Genomic DNA, 16,178 nt, shown 5'->3' on the forward strand with positions numbered 1-16,178 from the left:
GTCAGTACTGAGGGAGTGCAGCACTGTCAGAGGGGCAGTACTGAGGGAGCACCGCACTATCAGAGGGACAGTACTGAGGGAACACCACACCGTCAGTGGGTCAGTACTGAGGGAGTGCAGCACCGTCAGAGGGTCAGTACTGAGGGAGTGCTGCACTGTTGAAGAACGTCAGTACTGAGGGAGTGCAGCACTGTCAGAGGGGCAGTACTGAGGGAGTGCTGCACTGTCAGAGGGTCAGTACTGAGGGAGTGCTGCACTGTCAGAGGGGCAGTACTGAGGGAGCACCGTACTATCAGAGGGACAGTACTGAGGGAACACCACACCGTCAGTGGGTCAGTACTGAGGGAGTGCAGCACCGTCAGAGGGTCAGTACTGAGGGAGTGCTGCACTGTTGAAGAGGGTCAGTACTGAACATCCTGGTGGAAGAACAGGCTAAAAATTATTTTGCAAATGTTCTATTGAGGCTACAGTGAGGGAACAGGCCACTCAGCCTGAACTGTCCTTGCCGGTGTTTATGCTCCACATGAGTCTCCTCCACCCCCAACATGATCAACATATCCTTTCCCCCACTTTCTCCCTCATCTATACTATTCATCTCAAACACTCCCTGTGAGAACGAGCTCCACATTCTCACCACTCTGTGGATAAAGAAGTTTCTCCTGAATTCCCCACTGGATTTATCAGTGTCTATCTTATACTTAGGGCTCCTCGCATTGACCTCCTGCACATTAGTGGAAACATCTTCCCAATGTCTACCCGATTTAAAATTTTCACAATTCTAAAGTGCTGTATTAAGTCAACATTAGCTGTTCTAGAGGAAAGCGCTTCAGTGTCACCAAGATGATTCGATCTCCTCAGTTTTGGTATCAACGTCCTTGGGGCTCTTTTTTTGCATCTTCTTGGTCATTTTAAGAATCTGGAGACCAAAACTGTGCACGGTACTCCAGTTCTGACACAGAGACTGGAACTGTGCAAAGTGATTAAGTGCCACATTCAGTCAATGAAATGCTGTTTAACTTTCACCTTTGTTCAGTTACTGAACAAGCGCTGGAGAACACTGCCCTCTGCTGCTCAGAACAGATATGGTTCGAGCCACACATTCTTCAGAAACTGGAGTGACTGTGTAAGCTGCACTCAAAGTAAAAATCAGCTTGCACTGTGGCTGTTGAAGTCAGATGTTTGGCAGCGTATTACACAATTTTACAGGAAACATCTTATAATGTTTTTAGATGATATGTTTTAAAGGCTTTAGCTCCGGCCTCTGAGTCAGAAGCTTGTGGTTCAAGTCCCACTTTGAGCACAAAATACAGGATGAAACTCCCAGTGCATTATTGAGATAGTGCTACATTGTCGGAGTGTCAGTACTGAGGGAGTGCTGCACTGTCAGAGGATCAGTACTGAGGGAGTGCTGCACTGTTGAAGAGGGTCTATACTGAGAGAGTGCTGCACTGTCAGAGGGTCAGTACTGAAGGAGTGCTGCACTGTCAGATGGTCAGTACTGAGGGAGTGCTGCACCATCAGAGGGTCAGTACTGAGGGAGTGCTGCACTGTCAGAGGGTCAGTACTGAGGGAGTGCTGCACTGTTGAAAAGGGTCAGTACTGAGGGAGTGCTGCACTATCAGAGGGTCAGTACTGAAGGAGTGCTGCACTGTCAGAGGGTCAGTACTGAGGGAGTGCTGCACTGTCAGAAGTTCAGTACTGAGGGAGTGCTGCATTGTCAGAGATTCAGTACTGAGGGAGTGCTGCACTGTCAGAGGGTCAGTACTGAGGGAGTGCTGCACTATCAGAGGGTCAGTACTGAGGGAGTGCTGCACTGTCAGAGGATCAGTATTGAGAGAGTGCTACACTGTCAGAGGGTCAGTACTGAGGGAGTGCTGCACTGTTGAAGAGGGTCAGTACTGAGGGAGTGCTGCACTGTCAGAGTGTCAGTACTGAGGGAGTGCTGCACTGTCAGAGGGTCAGTACTGAGGGAGCCCTGCAGTATCAGAGGGTCAGTACTGAGGGAGTGCTGCACTGTCAGAGGGTCAGTACCGAGGGAGTGCTGCACTGTCAGAGGGTCAGTACTGAGGGAGTGCTGCACTGTCAGAGGGTCAGCATTGAGAGAATGCTACACTGTCAGAGGGTCAGTACTGAGGGAGTGCTGCACTGTTGAAGAGGGTCAGTACTGAGGGAGTGCTGCATTGTCAGAGGGTCAGTACTGAGGGAGTGCTGCACTGTCAGAGGGTCAGTACTGAAGGAGTGCTGCACCATCAGAGGGTCAGCACTGAGGGAGTGCTGCACTGTTGAAGAGGGTCAGTACAGAGGAAGTACTGCGCTGTTAAAGACGGTCTGTACTGAGGGAGTGCTGCACTGTCGGAGGGTCAGTACTGAGGGAGTGCTGCACTGTCAGATGGTCAGTACTGAGGGAGTGCTACACAGTCAGAGGGTCAGTACTGAGGGAGTGCTGCACTGTCAGAGGGTCAGTACAGAGGAAGTGCTGCGCTGTTGAAGAGGGTCTGTACTGAGGGAGTGCTGCACTGTCGGACGGTCAGTACTGAAGGAGTGCTGCACTGTCAGATGGTCAGTACTGAGGGAGTGCTACACTGTCAGAGGGTCAGTACTGAGGCAGTGCTGCACTGTCAGAGGGTCAGTACTGAGGGAGTGCTGCACTGTCAGAAGGTCAGTACTGAGGGAGTGCTGCACTGTCAGAGGATCAGTACTGAGGGTGTGCTGCACTGTCAGAGGATCAGTATTGAGAGAGTGCTACACTGTCAGAGGGTCAGTACTGAGGGAGTGCTGCACTGTCAGAGGGTCAGTACTGAGGGAGTGCTGCACTGTCAGAGGGTCAGTACTAAGGGAGTGCTGCACTGTCAGAGGATCAGTATTGAGAGAGTGCTACACTGTCAGAGGGTCAGTACTGAGGGAGTGCTGCACTGTCAGAGGGTCAGTACTGAGGGAGTGCTGCACTGTCAGAGGGTCAGTACTGAGGGAGTGCTGCACTGTCAGAGAATCAGTACTGAGGGTGTGCTGCACTGTCAGAGGATCAGTATTGAGAGAGTGCTACACTGTCAGAGGGTCAGTACTGAGGGAGTGCTGCACTGTCAGAGGGTCAGTACTGAGGGAGTGCTGCACCATCAGAGGGTCAGTACTGAGGGAGTGCTGCACTGTCAGAGGGTCAGTACTGAGGGAGTGCTGCACTGTCAGAGGGTCAGTACTGAGGGAGCGCTGCCTGCACTCATTCTTCAGTGATGGTATCAACTTGTTTATCATTTTGAACCCCTCCAGCCTCTCCATATCCTTTGCGTAATGTGACGACTGGAAGTGTGCACTGTATTCCCACTGTATTCCCAGTGTGGCCTTACCAAGGTTCTATGCAAGTTTAACGCTATGTCTCTGTGTTTTAAACCTTCCCACTTAGGAATAACCCCAATGCTTGATTTGCATTTCCTGTGGCCTTATTAAGCTGCCTCAATATCTTTACTGATCAGTCTATTCGTCAAGGTGTAACTATGTGTCCTTATGTTTGCAGACGGTGATATTTGCTTCCTATCTAATTGCACATGGTTTCTTCAGTGTCTATGCAATGTGTGTGGATACACTGTTCCTCTGTTTCTGTGAGTACCCATTCAAAACTATGGAAACTTTTTTTTGTAATGTAGCAAATTGTTCCTGACATGAAGCCTGGAATGTGTCAAGGACGCCAGTACCGGCTTACTTAGGTATGCAGCCGGCTCGTTCAGTGATGTACTGAGCCGCAAAGGTCAAGGTGTGTGATCCAGCCTCTATGTCAGCCACTCTCCACTCTGCAGTTGGACTCAGTGCCCTCATTTAAGAGAGTGTTGGTGGAGGGGTGGGGGTGTGTGACGCCAAGTGGCAGTTCTCCAGCTTCTCACTTCTCAAGGGACTACCCTCAGAATATCCGATGGCCAGATATTGGGGAAGAGGTCAGTACCGAGTTCTACTGGCGAGGCCCCAGTCGTTGAATAGGCCCCTGATGTTCACAGCCTGGGTTCAGATGTGAACAGTGTTCACCAGAAAGTTTACAGAACTATGTTCTGAGGGGCAGGATACTGGAGGGGGTTCACACATATGGGATGGTGCCCCAAGTTTGAGATAATACAGAGGTGATTATGGTGCACTTTATAAATCCCATTTTCTGGATTACTGTTATAAGCCCAGGCGTTAGTTTTTCAGCCCCTGAGTTCCAGCAGAGAAGGACAGGATGGGAAGGGGAGTGGGTGCAATTTTCTTTAGGACCCCTGGTCTGTGTGGGGAAGGTGGAGAAATGACCAGGCTTTCTGCCATTGGTGCATCGTCCATGGTGCATCGTGAAATTGGTGGTTTCCAGAGCTACTCTGAAACTTAAAAACAAAGAGATCCCAATACTCAACCTGGGTATAACTCAGAAGGCAAGCTTGGTGACATTGGAGAGAAAAGATTCCATTCTTTCGACAGCTTTGATGCTGGAACACCATTATCCACCATGGTAGGTGAAAGTATTGCTCGATGTCTGGACGTCCAAGAGTTGGGTTGTTGTGACAGTTACCTTTTGACTTCTGGTTTAAAGCTTTGCCAGCCTGTTGAGTTAATAGTTTGACTTCTGGTTTAAAGCTTTGCCAGCCTGTTGAGTTAATAGTTTGACTTCTGGTTTAAAGCTTTGCCAGCCTGTTGAGTTAATAGTTTGACTTCTGGTTTAAAGCTTTGCCAGCCTGTTGAGTTAATAGTTTGCTTCCGTGGCCATTATGTCCAGTTATATTTGGAACCCAAAGCAGTGATTTAGAGCTCAGTTGGCTGCTATAACTGAGATGCTCAGGAGCCTGTTGCTCACGCCTATTACAATTGGCTTTGAGATGTAGCGGGACATTGCTGATCCATGAGTTTGAATTCCAAGGTCTTAATGCTTTACTGGTAACCATCTGGCATCCTTTAACACTTTTAATTTATTGTTGAAGCCAGCTGAGGCTGTAGGGGATTTGCTAGAGTTTCCCTGATCTTAGTTTGGGCTGATGATGCGTTTGATGTTGCTGCTTTCTGAGTTCCTTAAACCTGCAATTATTAAAACATTAATGACTCAGCTTCACTAGTGCTGGCTTTGCATTTAATTGTCGTTTTATTTAAGGCCTCCAAACGCCTTCTAACTTGTTATCTTGTGGTTTCCTTTCTGTTCCTCCTTTCCCATCCCTTTTTTCAACTGTCACCTTTTATCACTTTCGCTCCCTGTCATCGGATTTATTTTGTTCCCACTCTGTCTGTCTGTCTCTGTCTCTCCATTTCTCCCCCTGCCTCCTCTCCCTGTCCCCCCACTTTGCTTTGGCATGTTGCTAACTCACGCAGGTGAAGATTTGGAGCGAAATGACGGATCAGCTGACAAACCCTACTTCATGTCGCCTGAACTGCACAGAATCCTGGGACAACAGGAATGGAGCCCGCGAAAGGCCAATGGATAGTTTGCTTGTGCTGAGCTGGTGCTGCACTGAACTCCTTGCCTCGCTAACTTTCTATTAATATATAGATGTATAAATAGACACTCACAAACAAACGCCTGGAAATAACCTGTCTTGATGGGTGGCATTAAAACAAGTTTCAGGGGCTTGTAGAATCCTAACTCTCAGAGTTCCAGCTTTTGAAAACAAAGAGAGAGAGGAAAGATAAAAACGGTCAGCATTTTGCTGCAGTGTGGCCAGTGGACTACTGGAAAAGCAGAGAGCTCACTCTCTGGCCATTAACTTTCTTAGAAACTATCAGATCCGGCTTCAGTACAAACTCCCAATAGTTACAATGTAGGAGTGTCATAATTTTCAGGTAGGAAATATATTTGGGCTCGAGTTTTGCTGAAAAGAGAGACATTTTGCTGAAACCTCTCATCTTGTGTTCACCAGGACAAATAAGCCAAGTTTCAAACAATCACAATAGTTTATACTACAGGAGAAAAGGGTGCTGATTGGTTGGCAAGTTGACTCTGATTGGCCGGGGCATTGCTATGGAGAAAGCAACAGGGAATGATAGGCTCTCCAAGCTCCCAAGTAATTCAGAAAAGGCGCTAGGCTTAGACATATTCCTTTTGTTTGCGGAGAGCGGGTCCCTGTGTAAGAATGTGTGTGGCTTCTAGCCAGCATAAGTGAGTCACATTATGAACCTGACTGATTACCTTAAATTGATTGTTGGTGTAGTTATTAGCACACTTCAGATTATTCAGTATGTGCTGCCCAATCCGGAAATCACATCCAACAGTAGGCGTTAAATGTAGAATATGATGAGAAATGTGTTCAAGCCTTGCACCTTTCTGAATTATCTGGAAGCTTGGATACTCTATAGTTCCCCGTTGTTTTCTCCATGGCAACACCTTGGACAATCAGAGCTAACTAGCCAGCAATCAGCACCCTTTTCTCCCGCAGTATAAATTGATGTGATCTTTTGAAATTTGGCATTCTTGTGTTTGTCCTGATGAGTGCAAGATGAAAAGCTTCACCAACTTGTCCCTCTTTTCAGCAATAGTCAAGTTCTGCACTACCAAGCAAATGTTTGTATATTAGGCCTTACAGAGGACCCATGTCTGTGACCCACGTGATGCCTGGCTTTACTCACTGATGTCTCTCTCTCTCTCTCTAATGCTCCATCTTTCCATGCTCCTGTCACGCAACAGGACATCCTAACTGTAGATAAAATAAGAGACTATAATATGCAATAATGGTCTATATCAGGACTAGGGGAAGGGGTAGAGAATGGGGAGGGGAAAGTGGGGGCTTCATCCCCTTGTTGCAGTACCAGCAGGTCATGGCCCTGTGACACATAACACACAGAAGAAGCCCTTCCCTCCACCCTCTCAGCTTCGTGCCTAAAGCAAGGACCATAAGGCCAATGCCTGTTTGGAACAGTCAGCAATTTCAGATTTATTGGCCCAGAAATTGCTGGAGTAATAATGGTGAGTCCACGACACGAGACGTGACTGAGCATGTAAAAAAAAAAACAACCATTTGTGGCGCGTTAGGGGGGTTCCCCCCCCCCACAAGTTGCTGCTCGATTTGATTGGCTCTGCCATTCACATGGCTGTCTGGGAAAGTGAGACAATAACCATCTCAGCTGAGCTTTTCTGTCAAGTGACATCTCTTGAAATGGCTGGAGTTGCGCTGGTAAATGCTCTGGAATCTCACCACTGCCATTTAGCGTTGGTCTTTAACACCACACAGGCCCTGGTACTAGCGAGGTTTATGTTCCTGACAGGAAACTCATCCCGCCCAGCCCAGAAAAGGAACAACTGAAACCGTACAATCTCATTCTTACAGGCAGCGAATGAGAAAACGTAGAAAATTTACAGCACAGAAGGTCACTCAGCCCATCATGCCTGTACTGACCCGATCCCACTTTCCAGCTCTTTCCCTGTGTCGTTGGTTACAACAATAAAAATTCAGTGACTCCATCCCAGCAATTTCTGGGCCAAGTGGTTTTTTTCCCTCTCCCCAGCTCCTATAGGATCGCAGGAATTTGTGCTGACTACTGTAAACTAAAGCCATTTGATTTTTTTTAAATTATTCTACAAACTCATCAGGGTGTCCTTCTGAAGGAAGGGGTTGGTTCTATCGCTAACTGTAGATGTGACTCTCAACAGAATACAGGAGCAGGAGGAGGCCATTCAGCCCCTCGAGCCGGTTTGAAGCTCTTCCCCCATGATAGCGGAAACTTACTTCTCTTAACGGGGGAAGGGAAGGTCCCTCACACGCAGGGGGCATGTTTTACCTTTACAGGGGCAATGGCAGTTGGCTGAGGGATAGTAAAGAGGCTAGAGGTTTTTTTTTGGTCCTTTATCTGATTTGGGACACCAGCAAAGTTGACACTTATCACTCATTCCTTTTAGTCCATTAGAGAAAGTAGGGAGGGAACGTGGGGCTGGGAGGAGATTTTGGAAAAGCATCAGTGGCTGTGGGGTGGGGGGGTAGTGGTTAGAAATTTGGGTAAAGCATTGGGAGGGTGGGGGTGGGGGTGTTGAAAGGTAACAGACACACAGCTAACCCATTCATTCTATACGAGATTACATCCCGTCACCCTTTATACGCGGGGTCAGGCAGCGACAATGAGTCTGTAATATATTTGCCTTTATATATAAGTGCAGGGCTACACTCTTGTATAAATTTTTTTACTATTTCGAATGGATACAATTTTAATGCACATATTAGAAATGAGAAAGCAAAAAAAACTTAGCTTTGCTGATCCTTTAAGCATTTGTACACAGTGTATGAATGTCATGATTATGGTGCTGCCTGTATATATATATTTATATATGTATGTATATATATATATATATTTATATATATATATATATATATATACAATATATAAATATATGTATGTGTTTCTATGTATTATATTATATATATATATAAAAAAACTCCATGTTGCACTGTTGGTTTATCCAGACTAACAAAGGTTCTGTAGATACCGTGATTTATAATTGACTAGAGAATCTGGGTTTCTTGTTCATGGGGAACAGGAGGTTAGGGGGAGATTTGATCAAGCTGTAAGATGGTGTAGAGAGGGAGAAACTGTTTCCAGTGTCAGAAGGGTCGGGACACAGATTGAAGAGAATCAGTAAAAGAACCAGAGGGGGAGACGAGGAAAAGCTTATTTACGCAGCGAGTTGTTGTGACCTGGAATGCGCTGCCTGAAAGGGCGGTGGAAGCAGATTCAATAATAATAAATAATTATCAGTTATTAATTAAATAATTATTAATTATAATTATTAGATAGTAATAATTCAATAATAATTTTCAAAAGGGAATTGGATAAATACTTGAAAAGGAAACATTTGGAGGCTATGAGGAAGACCAGTAGGAGGTGGCACTAATTGGAGAGCCCTATCAAAGAGCTGGCGGAGAGCTGAATTTGCTCTCATTTTCAGTTCAAAATCTCCCCCCTTTCAATGCGGAGAAGTGGAATGCCATCCAATCCAATTACCCACTTGTAGGAAAGCAGAAACTGTCAGTAGAATCATGATGTAGTAAAGAATAACATTCCCAACAACAGATCATTGAGTCAAAGTTAACAGGGGATGGGAGTCTCAAAACTTGAGGAGGCCATTCAGCCCATGAGCATTCAGTTACATCAGGGCTGAACTGCATCTCAACTATGTTAACCTTGGTTCTGTAACCCTTAATACCCTTCCCCAACAAAATTCTATCAATCGAAGCCTTGAAAGCTTCAGTCATTTTTGGAGGAGAGAGTTCCAGGTTCCCACTACTTCTTGTGTGAAGAAGTGCTTCCTGGACTCGTCCCTGAACCTAGTTCCAATTTTCAGGTTATGCCCTCTTGTTCTGGGCTCCCCCCCACCCACCATGGTTATTTTAATCCAGCTTGATGGAAACTGGCCGACTTATTTTGGGTGGGGGAGAGTGAGTTTGTAATGACATTGCAGTGAATTGTCATGTGCCCACGTAACACCAGCCTTGAAACCAACTGGAGTTGATTTGTGAATGAATAATGAGATGCCGTTGGCCTGTAATCACTGCCTATAATTCCTCTTCATAGTGGAAGATTTAGAGAGAAACGATGGATCGGCAGACAGGCCATATTTCATGAGTAAAGCGTTGATGAAGATTCTGAACATACGGAATCGAGCGGCTGAAGATGAGAAGCAGAGCCGTTGAAACCTGCCACAGGGACACACCCTTATCCATTAGCAAAAGGCTACATCAACAACAAGTTATATTTGTACAGCACACTTAACATAGTAAGCCACCCCAAAGAGCTTCACAGGAGCATTGTCCATAATTTGATGTATCCAAGTTATTTTCTGTTTTTGAGAAGATTACAGAAAGGCAATTTCTAACAAGCACCACAAGCCTCTTCTTCCTGAGAGTTTAGTTTGGTTTAGTTAGTAGCACTTCTGTGTGAGTCAGAATGTTTGTAGGTTTGAGGCCCACTCAAGTACATACTCACACTGGGACTCAGCTTGATGGGTACATAAAGCTGACACTCCCTGAATAGCCCGGCTCTAATTTTAAGATCATGCCCCTTGTTTTGGGGCACCCTCACCCTCATCAATTGTGGCATCGCATCTCTATAGATGCTGACTTGACTTTGATCAGTTACCTTGGAAATTCAACGCTCGTGTGCTTTTTGCACACGGACTCGGTAGTGTTTGTGTCAATTAACATTTGCCTTGAAGTGTTGCAGATAGGGTTTTAACACTAATACACTAACTGAAAACAGTGCGGAGAGGGAATCAAACCTCTCGAGAGGTTCATCCCGATATCATAGTGAAAGGGGTGGCATTCATTGGTCCCCACCCAATCTCACACCCATACAATTGGGAGAGGCAAAAATACTAAAGAAATTCCCAGGACCAGTAACAGAAAAAATACTCGGGAAAATGTCCTTTTTAACACTTTGAAGTAGCTAAAGTCAGCGCGGGTGATCACTGGGACTGTGTGTTTTCTATAAAGATCTACATGATATGATCTCTGCCCCAGACAGAAACCGATCCAACTCCCTTTTGAAGGTGACGCGAACACCTCACCAGCCAGAAACACATTCCAGAAGCTTCCTACTCCCTAGGAAATGGAAGGCCCACCCAACACCCAATCTGTTCCTATTCTCATACAGTTAAATTCCTGCCTCCTTCTCCTCCTCAGTCAGTTAAACTAGAATAATTTATCAATAAGTTAATCTATCCAGACCTTTCATTATTTCATATTCTTCCAGAAAATAACACCTAAGCATCTTACTGATTGGGGACATGGTGTGTGGTTGCCATGACAATAGAAGACTCAGGACCCATCTGGTTCACCTTCGATTATCCTGGTAATCATATGATCCAATGAGAATTGAGTTATTGACCAATCACGGTGATCAATCTCTATCAGTGTCTCTATCAGACATGAGGTGAGGAAAACTTCCATTGCGGGGGGGGTGGGGGGGGGGGGGGGGGGGGGGGTTAGTTTTGGGAACCATAGGTCCAAAGTCACCTGTTCCTCCACCTATGGCTCCCAAAGCTTCCCACCCCCCACTGGGGGTTTTACTCACCTCATGTCCTGAGTTGTTTTGATTCACTGATAGAGATTGATCACTGTGCTTGGTCAATAACTCCAGTCACATTGGATCATATGATTACCAGGGTGATCCAAGGTAAACCAGATGGGCCCTGGGTCATCAGTTGTCCAGCAATTCCTATGTTCTTGTATCTGATGAATGGATAATCACATTATAGGGGTTATTATGTCCCTTTATGCGAAAAAAAAAATCCTACTTCATTTCTCTTAAGCGCCAAGTTAACTCCAAAATCAGAATGATTCTGCCTAGCTAAATCACATACTGGCAAGAACCAATGTAACAGTGAACTGTTTCCTTACTTGATTGTTATAATCTGGAATGTGCTGCCTGAAAGAGCAGTGGAAACAGAATTAATAATGAAGGGAATTGGATAAATATTATAAAAGGGAAAAGCTTGCAGGGCTTTGGGGTAAAGAGCAGGTGAAGTGGGGCTGGTTGGATCGCTGTTTCAAAGAGATGGCACAGATGAATGGCCTCTTGCACTGTGAAGATTTTGTGATCCTTGGAAATGGTCTTGTGCTCAGGGTACCACTTTAGTTGGTAACACTTTTGTTTCCGAATTAGGTTGTTGTGGGTCCCAGCCCTAATCTGGGGCACCTGTATGTTGGTAGAGGTACTGTCCCTCATACAAAAAGTTAAACTGAGGTCCCGTCTGCCAAGTTTAGTTGGGCATTAAATAATTGCAGGAGAATAATTAGTAGGAGTTCTCCAAGTGTCTGGGTCAAAACTTCTCCTCACCCTACATCGCAGAATGTTATGGCTGATGGTAAATGTGGAGTTGTTCAAATCCCAAAGTGAAACATGAAACAGCTGCCACAACTTGTTTTGCAATCTGTATAAATTTCGAGATGCCTGCCTTGAATTCAGTAGTAATAAGACCACCAAGTCATATAGATTTTTTTTTACAAAACTAGATAAAATCATTTCTTCTGTTAATAAATGTTTAAAGTACATACATAGATCTATAAATTATCACTGTGATAATTTCTAAATCCTCTAATCAATCTAACTCCCAGTTATACTTTTGTTAAGTCAACAGTAAGACACACAGATTTTAAAAGACCCAGGCAAAGAAACACGACACCCAGAACAAGTCGAATTCAAATGTGAAGCTTTCTTAACTTCAGTTCTTTGAAGACAGCAGCTTGAGGCATAGATGCTGAAGGCTTTTCACTTGTAAGATCTTAAAAATGCCTTCGCTTACACACAGTCTTCTCTTCTTTATATATATTTTCCTCTTTGAATGCAAATACCCATTGTTTCCCTATCTCTTTGGACCTTATCCCTCTAATAATAAAACCCTCTCATAACACTAAGTTTTACCTGTAATCCTTGGGAAAAATAAACACACAGTTTCTAAACTTCACCTGGCTAGGTGACACATTTCACCCCTCCTTTGAAAACAATCTAGTCTGGTTTATTTAAAAATGCAAATTTTCCCTTGACATCTATCTTTCTGAACTTCCCCATGTTTATCTAATTAACATTTCAAACCTAACCTCTCTTCTTAGATCAAAGCACCCTGATTAGCTGCCTCTATTTCAATTAAATTTCTCTCTCACACACACACACACACCGATACTTCCCACTATTACTCTATTTTACAATAAATTCCAATAATATGAGAATGATTATATCTTCTTGACACAGAGAAACAATAAACTTGCTCATTGTCAACAGTAATGTCATAGAAAACAAAACCTGGAAAAAGGAACTAGCTTACCCTGAAATGGAACTTGTTACACATTGGAAGAGAAGGCGGCGATTCAGCCCCTCAAGCTTGTTCCACCATTCAAATATGGTGATTCATGTCTTAACTCCGTCTACCCGCCTTGGTGTTGTAGCCCTTAATACCTCTTAGCCAATAAAAATCTATCAATCTCGGTTTTGAAATTTTTAATTGATCTTCAGCTGAAAATAACATTATGGGGAGAGAATTCCTGATTTCCACGACTCCTTGTGTGAAGGAGCACCTCCTGTCATCATCCCTGAACAACCTGGCTCGAATTTTAAGGTCCTGCACACGTCCTGGAATCTCCTCCACCATAGTTTCCACTCCTTCCCAGTTATACCTGATGTGTGTTGAAATGTAGAGAATATTGAGCAGCTGCTGTGGAATAAACTGTGGAACATTTCCAATGAATATAGCCTGTGGGTGAGTTGGTTGGTGATCAGAACCCCTTGTGTCTGCCCATAATACAGAGCCTCTGCATGTTGTCTCTACTTGCAGGGGGCACATGGAGACCAGGGTGAGAAATGTTTAAAACTACAAGCCTTTTTTCTTGGAGTCTCATTTCCTCTTTTCCTCAAATATCCCACCAGCTGGATCATCTGCAAATTTTGACTACAGCCCTTTGTAGTTTCTGGCTAGTTGGGATGTTAATAGTTGGTGCTTGAAAGGTCTTGTGAATTAGTGGCCCTGGAAGAGTGAGACGTGGTGATCAAGTGGATGAGCACTTCATGTGTTAGCAAGACAGCTGCTCTGCTCCGCTCCATAAATGTAACCAGGGAGGGAATGGAACTCTTTCAATAATTTGGGACTGCTGTTAAAATGGAGGTGGTAAGTCAAGGGGGGTGGGAGGGTGGCGGCGGTGGTGACAGTTCATGTTTGTCCTTTGCCCTCACAGGCGCTAAGCTCCATTGGTCCAGAGTACTTCATGTGCTATGATCACATAATGTTGCCCACCGAAATGAACCAGGAGGGCCGGGCGCTTGCTTTGGGGTGCACTCAGGTACATCAGGGGGTCACCTGATCAATACAAATCCTAATTAAATTAAGCAGGTCAGACATAACGTTCTTAAAAGGAATAAAAACAGAAAATGCTGGAAAACCCTCAGCAGGTCTGGCAGGGCCTGTGGAGAGAGAAACAGAGTTAATGTCTCGAGTTTGCACGACTCTTCTTCAGATCGTCCTTAAAGGAATCCGTCCCATTCCTCAATCCCCGCTTTTATGTGTTGACATAACCAGTCATCATTACAAGGGGCCAAATTCAGGTCGTCAGGCCTCAGTTATCCTAACTCGCTAATCTTACCAATGTTTTATATATATATATATTATTAACAGGTCGGTTTATTTGTACTGTTGTTATTACACACCAAACCGATCATTTGCATGAAAATTTGAAGCTTTAAAACCTTAACTTATGCTTCTGCTGTGCAGAAATCCGACTGATTTTGGCATAAATATTTTGTGTGATTAACTTTGAATGTGTTTGCTATTTGACTCAATGTATTGTCCCTCAGAGCTCTGTAATTATAAATTTCCTTACCGTGCTGTGTTTTATTCAACAGCAGGGATGATGATGATGATGCATTGAAATATTTACATTTAATAAACTTTTTCGATAATAAGGGCGTCAATTGTTTTATGCTCTTGGCTTTCGAACGTGGGCAGGGATAGTCTCTCCCTCGAGCCTACCCACACTCTCGATGAATGAAGTATCGTGATTATCCTGCTCTCCCTCTTCCCCAGTCACACCGCTATCTCCCCCAACCCCAAGCCCCTGCACAGGGAGAGGCAAAACACCAGAGGAACACCCAAGACTAATAAAGGAGCCACACACTGGAAAATAACTCTCTCATTCTTCCTCAGCTGATCAAAACCAGTGCAAAAGATCACAAAGACTGCATGTTATCTATAAGGACCTACCCAGTCAGGATCCAATCTAACTCTGTCTTTGAAGGCGATACAGCAAGTCAGCAGCCACCACACTGGCTGTAAATTACAGAATGTTCCTGCTGTCTGGGAAATGAAGACCCACTCAACATCCAGTCTATTCCTACTCCGACAGAGTTTAAATTCCTGTCTCCCCACCACCCCCCCCTCCACCCCGAATCTGTTAAACTGGAATAATTTATCAGTAGGTCAATCTATACAACAGTAAGTGAAGACTGTTCTACAGTACTGAGATCTTTGAGCCTATTTAGTAAATCAAAATGTTTGAGCAGAGGGGCAGCGCTGCGCTGTCAGAGGGGCAGCGCTGCGCTGTCAGAGGGGCAGCGCTGCGCTGTCAGAGGGGCAGCGCTGCGCTGTCAGAGGGGCAGCGCTGCGCTGTCAGAGGGGCAGCGCTGCGCTGTCAGAGGGGCAGCGCTGCGCTGTCAGAGGGGCAGCGCTGCGCTGTCAGAGGGGCAGCAGAGGGGCAGCGCTGCGCTGTCAGAGGGGCAGCAGAGGGGCAGCGCTGCGCTGTCAGAGGGGCAGCAGAGGGGCAGCGCTGCGCTGTCAGAGGGGCAGCAGAGGGGCAGCGCTGCGCTGTCAGAGGGGCAGCAGAGGGGCAGCGCTGCGCTTTCAGAGGGGCAGCAGAGGGGCAGCGCTGCGCTGTCAGAGGGGCAGCGCTGCGCTGTCAGAGGGTAAGGTCAGTGGATGAGCAGTGGTAGGCATATAAGCAGATATTTCATAACGCTCAGCAAAAATTTATCCTGGTCAAAAAGGACCCGATGAGAAGGATGAACCATCCATGGTCAAAAGAGAGTTTCTAATCAAAAACTAAGGCATACAAAGCAGCAAAAACTAGTGGTAGGCCAGAGGATTAGGAACTTTTTTTTTTAGGACCAGCAGCAGATGACTAAAAAGCTAATAGAGGGAGGAAATCGGTTATCAAAGTAAATTGGCAAGAAGTATAAAATACATTAAGAGCTTCAAATGGTATATAAAAAGTGTTAAAGTGAGCATGGGATCCTTGGAGGATGCGACTGGAGAATTGATAATGGGGAAATGGCACATAATCTAAACCAATATTTTGCATTAATCTTCACAATGGAGGATGCTATAAACATCTCAAAGATCAGATAAGCAAGGAGCTAATGGGAGGAAAGATCACGAGGGACAAAGTATTTGACAAACTAAAGGCAGACAAGTCTCCAGGACCTGATGGCCTGCATCTAAGGGTTTTAAAGGAATTGGTTGCAGAGATAGTGGAGGCATTGGTCGAAATATTCCAGAGCTCACTGGGTTCCGGGAGGGTCCCAGCAGATTGGAAAACAGTTAATATGACACCCCTGTTCAAGGGACAGACAAAGAGCAGGAAACTATAGGTCAGTCAGCCTAACATCTGTCATTGGGAAAATGCTACAGTCTATTAGTAAGCAAGAAATAGGACATTTAGAAAAGCCTAACAATCAAACAGAGTCAACATGGTTTTGAGAAAGGGAAATCATGT

General features: G+C 45.1%; 1 protein-coding gene across 13 annotated transcripts in view; it reads left to right on the plus strand.

The window, feature by feature from the left end:
• LOC121289241 (choline transporter-like protein 5) overlaps positions 1 to 16,178 on the plus strand; it is a 478,732-nt gene that overhangs the window by 361,184 nt on the left and 101,370 nt on the right. For 9 of the 13 annotated variants that reach the window (XR_005945520.1, XM_041208474.1, XM_041208473.1 and 6 more), the window contains one exon: positions 3,509 to 3,593. Coding sequence is in view for 12 of the 13 variants with exons in the window: in XM_041208474.1 (XP_041064408.1) it covers positions 3,509 to 3,593 (85 nt within the window). In the remaining variant the exon portion in view is untranslated. Of the gene's footprint in view, positions 1 to 3,508; positions 3,594 to 5,313; positions 5,570 to 9,498; positions 10,853 to 16,178 lie in introns of those variants that run through there. The other 4 variants (XM_041208480.1, XM_041208482.1, XM_041208479.1 and 1 more) reach the window with 3 other exon arrangements.

This window comes from Carcharodon carcharias, chromosome 16 (assembly GCF_017639515.1).
Source record: "Carcharodon carcharias isolate sCarCar2 chromosome 16, sCarCar2.pri, whole genome shotgun sequence".
In the NCBI taxonomy this organism is placed as follows: domain Eukaryota; kingdom Metazoa; phylum Chordata; class Chondrichthyes; order Lamniformes; family Lamnidae; genus Carcharodon; species Carcharodon carcharias.